This window comes from Corylus avellana, chromosome 5, assembly GCF_965113065.1.
Source record: "Corylus avellana chromosome 5, dhCorAvel1.hap1.2, whole genome shotgun sequence".
Classification (NCBI taxonomy): domain Eukaryota; kingdom Viridiplantae; phylum Streptophyta; class Magnoliopsida; order Fagales; family Betulaceae; genus Corylus; species Corylus avellana.
In genome coordinates, this window is record NC_142494.1 from 10003838 (window position 1) to 10008165 (window position 4328).

At 33.8% G+C, this 4328-nt stretch overlaps 1 protein-coding gene across 1 annotated transcript; it reads left to right on the forward strand.

Annotated features, from left to right (window-relative positions):
- Nucleotides 1–698: 698 nt before the first annotated feature.
- On the forward strand, nt 699–2366 carry LOC132182484 (PLASMODESMATA CALLOSE-BINDING PROTEIN 5). The gene is made up of 3 exons (XM_059595740.2): nt 699–1217; nt 1480–1507; nt 1890–2366. Exons 1-3 carry the CDS (start codon nt 872–874, stop codon nt 2050–2052), a joined length of 537 nt encoding a protein of 178 aa, XP_059451723.1. The 5' UTR covers nt 699–871; the 3' UTR covers nt 2053–2366.
- The last annotated feature ends 1962 nt before the right edge of the window (nt 2367–4328 follow it).

The following is a 4328-nucleotide window of genomic DNA, read 5'->3' on the forward strand; positions in this document are numbered from 1 at the left end:
GCGTTTGGTAAAACATATTAAAAATTATATTTTTTATTAAATATTTGTTATATGAAATTATGATTTTTGTTTAAATTCGCGCTTTTTCAAATAAACACTTATATAAATTGTAAATTTTTTTTTTTCTATTTTAAATTAAGTGATTTTTAAATTGCAATGTCAAACACCTTACGTTTTGTGATATCTTTTAAAAATACAAATTATTCTTATGAAATCGCAATTTTAAACTTACTATGAAATTAAAAAGTTAATGTTTTGTATAAATGATTTTGGGTAAATTTCAGGTCAATTCATTAAACATATAAATGACTTGCATATCGGGTATAAATTAAATTATAATTTTAAAAAGATAAAAAATAAAATCCTTAAAAACTAAAGTTCTTATATATATATATATTGAAACATGTGAAAATGGGTCTATCGGGTCAATTAGTTCACTAATTTAAATAAATCATGTCAAAATTAAGAAATTTAACAATTTAACGAAGTAAATCATGTCAAATTAATCTATAAATTATTTCAACACGAACCCAATTGGACAATACAAATTGCTAACACCAATCAACTCAATTGAGGCTATGATTGACTATTGAGCAGCCCGAAACCGTTGCTCTAACGTTCTCTTTCTCCTTAAGGCTAAAAATAAAGTCGGTTTAAGAGAGAGGTAACTGCTGGAAGACAAAACCAACAGACACAGATCTCAGTACAGCTAGTTGCCTTCATATTCCCACGCTCCCACTCTTCCACAAAGCAACAGTAACGGTCACTTTTCGATCTTCCCCATAAATCCCACACACTCCAGACGGCTACATTTCTTTTCTCTCTCTCTCTGTCGCTGCCTAGAGCCCTCTGTTTTTCTGTGTGTGGAAAAATGGCGAAGAGCTTTGGCTTCTTCTTCATCTCTCTCTTCTTCACGCTCCCACTCTCGCGCGCCTCGGTGCCGGCGTCGAGGGCCCAGAAAGGCGTCGTGGGGACGGAGCTCTGGTGCGTGGCGAAGAACAACGCGGACGACGCGGCTCTGCAGTCCGCTCTGGACTGGGCCTGCGGGCCCGGGGCCACCGACTGCGGCCCAATCCAGCAAGGCGGTCCCTGCTACGATCCCACCGACATCCAGTCTACGGCGTCGTTTGCCTTCAACGACTACTACTTGAAGCACGGCATGACCGACGACAGTTGCTTCTTCGACAACACTGCCGCTCTCACTTCTTTGAACCCTAGTGAGTGCCCACACTATTTCTTGCTTTTCTTTTCTATTCTTTCAATGGAAATCTTTGGGGTTTTCTTTTCTTGGTTTTCTCTGCTATTGGATCTGATTTTAGTGAACCCATTTGTTTCTTTTCATTCTCTGTAAAGAATGAACCTTTTTTAGGGGATTTTGGATCTGCAAAGCTTGAAGCTTTGTTTTTTGTTTTGTTTTTTTTTTTTTTCAGTTGATTTGGGATTTGATCTTGATTTTTTTTTTTCGATAATCTATTGCAGGTCATGATAATTGCAAATTCCCATCCAGGTAACTTTTCATATTTTAGTTTTATTTATTTGGTTCTTGAGTATCAGAAGATTGGAAGAAAGAATATTTGCATTTCCCCTCGGGGAAAACATTAGAATTGTCTTCTTGAAAATTTTACGTTTTCAATGAAAAGTGATTGAATTTCCCAGTAAATGTGCTATAACTATCTTGATGAAATGATCCTCAAGAAAAAAGAAAAGAAAAAGAAAAGAATAAACACACAAATGAAATATCACAAAGATTTATTGGAGCCAGAGGCCTATTACATGCTGACAAGTTTAATGATTATAGCTATATTTTCAAGATTCATTGCAAACAGTAAAAGCGGAGAGTTTTTGTGGTGTTCTAGATTGTGTAATATTCATGAATTTGAATGAAGCAGCATGTTGGCGAGCAACGGAAGCTTTTCTGGATCATCAACAGGAGCGGGAATGGTGCCAAGTGAAGACATAAACGGCTGCACTGGGAATGCTCAGCTATGGTTTTGGACTCTAATTATTGCTCAAATGTTTATTATAATTACACACATTATTTCACAACGGTAGACTAGAGAGAGTAGCTGGTTTATCATCCTCTTTTCCCTTTCAGAAAAAGCGAATGCTTTTTTTGATGATGAGATAGCTGCAATGCATATTTTAGGAACTGAAAATGTATTGTATCTGTGGTTAGAAGACTCTAATATAATATTAGTATGCATATTTTTGTAGTGGCCAGTTGGGACATTTCCAACGGATCAAAATTCTTGAGCAGAACCCTCCCTTTTATCACAATTTGTCATATATTTTCATTTTCTACTTAGAACGTGGATATCTTTTTAAGTGCTGTTGCTTTGATAATAATCCCTCCCTGGCTTGCCTCATGTTATTCATGGTTTTTAGTTCATTTTGACATTATTTGTTCAAATTGCTAGCAATTTTTGATTGCCCGATTACTTATTCGAACATGTAGATTCTATATGATGTCTCTCACTATCTGCTAAAATTGCTAAAATTGCTGTGAGTTTGAATCTCGACTTCCATCATACTTGGATGGTAATCAAGTTAATTTGGTGATACTGGCTGCTCCATTATTCTCCAATTACTCACTTTTGAGCCATGTTTTACCACGTGTTGGTCTTGCAACTCTATTGGAATCTACTCCTGGATTTTCTACTTTGGAGAATAATGGAGTAGAAAGAGAGTAAATGGAGCACTTTTTGCATAAAGAAGGTGGCACAGGCATTATTTCTCAAATACCCATATAAGAAAAAGGAAGTTTGTATACAGGGCAATTCTAAGAACTTTTAGTTGAGTCTTCTTTATGGTGATAAAGCTGTTTGCTTTCTTTGTTCTTAGCAAAGGGCCATAGACTATTTTTATTTTTATTTTTTATTGTTTTAAAATGGAAAATTAGCTCGACTGTAATGATAGAGATTTTCTGATCTTCCCCCACTTCGCAATAAGAAGCTACAAGAACATTAGGTGGAACTTATGATGGCTTTCATTGTTTCACTGTGAAAAAGAGCAGCACAAGAGATTAGTGAGAGAGTTTGAGCTGCAGCAATCTCTTTCTTTTTTCATCATTTCTTCTTATGTGTTACTATTAGAGAATTGTGTAAAAGAACAATTCATTTGGGTATATTGGAATTTGGGTGGATGTATTTTTTCTTCATAACTATTTCGTACTCCAATTTTTGTTAATAGATTTTTTCCTAATCCCTGTCACCAATAACGTAACTTACATGGAGAACTATATAAATTTCTAAATTCTCAAGTGTAATTATTTTAAGGGTTTTATTTTTTATTTTTTATTTTTTTTGTTTACTGCAAATCGACGATTATGATAAATATAACGAGTACAAAATACGAAGTAGAGAACTTTATAACGGAAGGAACAACTTCTCTATTTATAGAGAATGATAAAAGTTCTAATTTAACTAGTAGTTTACATGCGTCATTGGAAAAGGTGAAAAAATCTCAAAAGATGGACAATGACAAGTGGAATAAGATGAAATTTTTTATGGAATTTTTTTTTGATGCTAGTGTGATCCGCCTTAATTAATCAAATGAAATCATCCATACTGTAATTGGTGAAGAGCAGGCTGAAATAATGTGGCTGAATTGAGAGATATATGACAAAAAATCTAAAAAAAATAAATTGTATGTGAAGAAACATTTATATGGTTTATAAAAAGAGGAAAATATATATGTTTGAGCACCTCAATATTTTTAATCTATTAAGGATAATTGTTAACTTTGGGTGAAAATTGAAGAGGAAGACAAAGTGACACTTTTGTTAGGATCACTTTCCTTTTTGTTTGATCACTAGGTTACGACATTTGTTGTAATGACTTAAGAAAAAACGCTAATTACATCTATGTTATTACTATAAAAAGGCTAGTCAATTAAGAGTTTTCTTAAAATTACTTATAAAATCTAGTTTTTCATAGTAAGTAAGCAATGTAAGACTTAGCACCCATCAGTGTCTTTATAGACTATCAACTGTATCTTCTTAATATGGGATGAAGGTCTTACAAACTGCCCTATTAAGCCTTAACATCCTCATCAAGGCCATGTTATGCGATGGTGATAGAACCACATAGCATTACTAGGTGGCTTTAATACCATTTGTAATAACCGAGGAAAAAGCACTAGTCATGTCTATGTTATTACCTCAAAAAGAATAGTCAATTTGTAGTTTCCTTAAAATCACAGTTTTATTTAGTAAGTAAACAATATGAAACCTAGCACCTAGAAGTGTTTTTATAAACTACCAACTCTATTTGAATCACTCCTCTTCCCAATATGGAATTAGAGTATTATAATTGTTGTATAGGAATGAG

What these genes read in the sequence shown, in the direction of transcription:
- LOC132182484 (XM_059595740.2), top strand. Translation starts at nt 872, where the DNA reads ATGGCGAAGAGCTTTGGCTTCTTCTTCATCTCTCTCTTCTTCACGCTC. An exon ending in TCTCACTTCTTTGAACCCTA is followed by an intron (nt 1,218 to 1,479) that starts GTGAGTGCCCAC and finishes AATCTATTGCAG; the next exon opens with GTCATGATAATTGCAAATTC. An exon ending in AATTGCAAATTCCCATCCAG is followed by an intron (nt 1,508 to 1,889) that starts GTAACTTTTCAT and finishes TGAATGAAGCAG; the next exon opens with CATGTTGGCGAGCAACGGAA.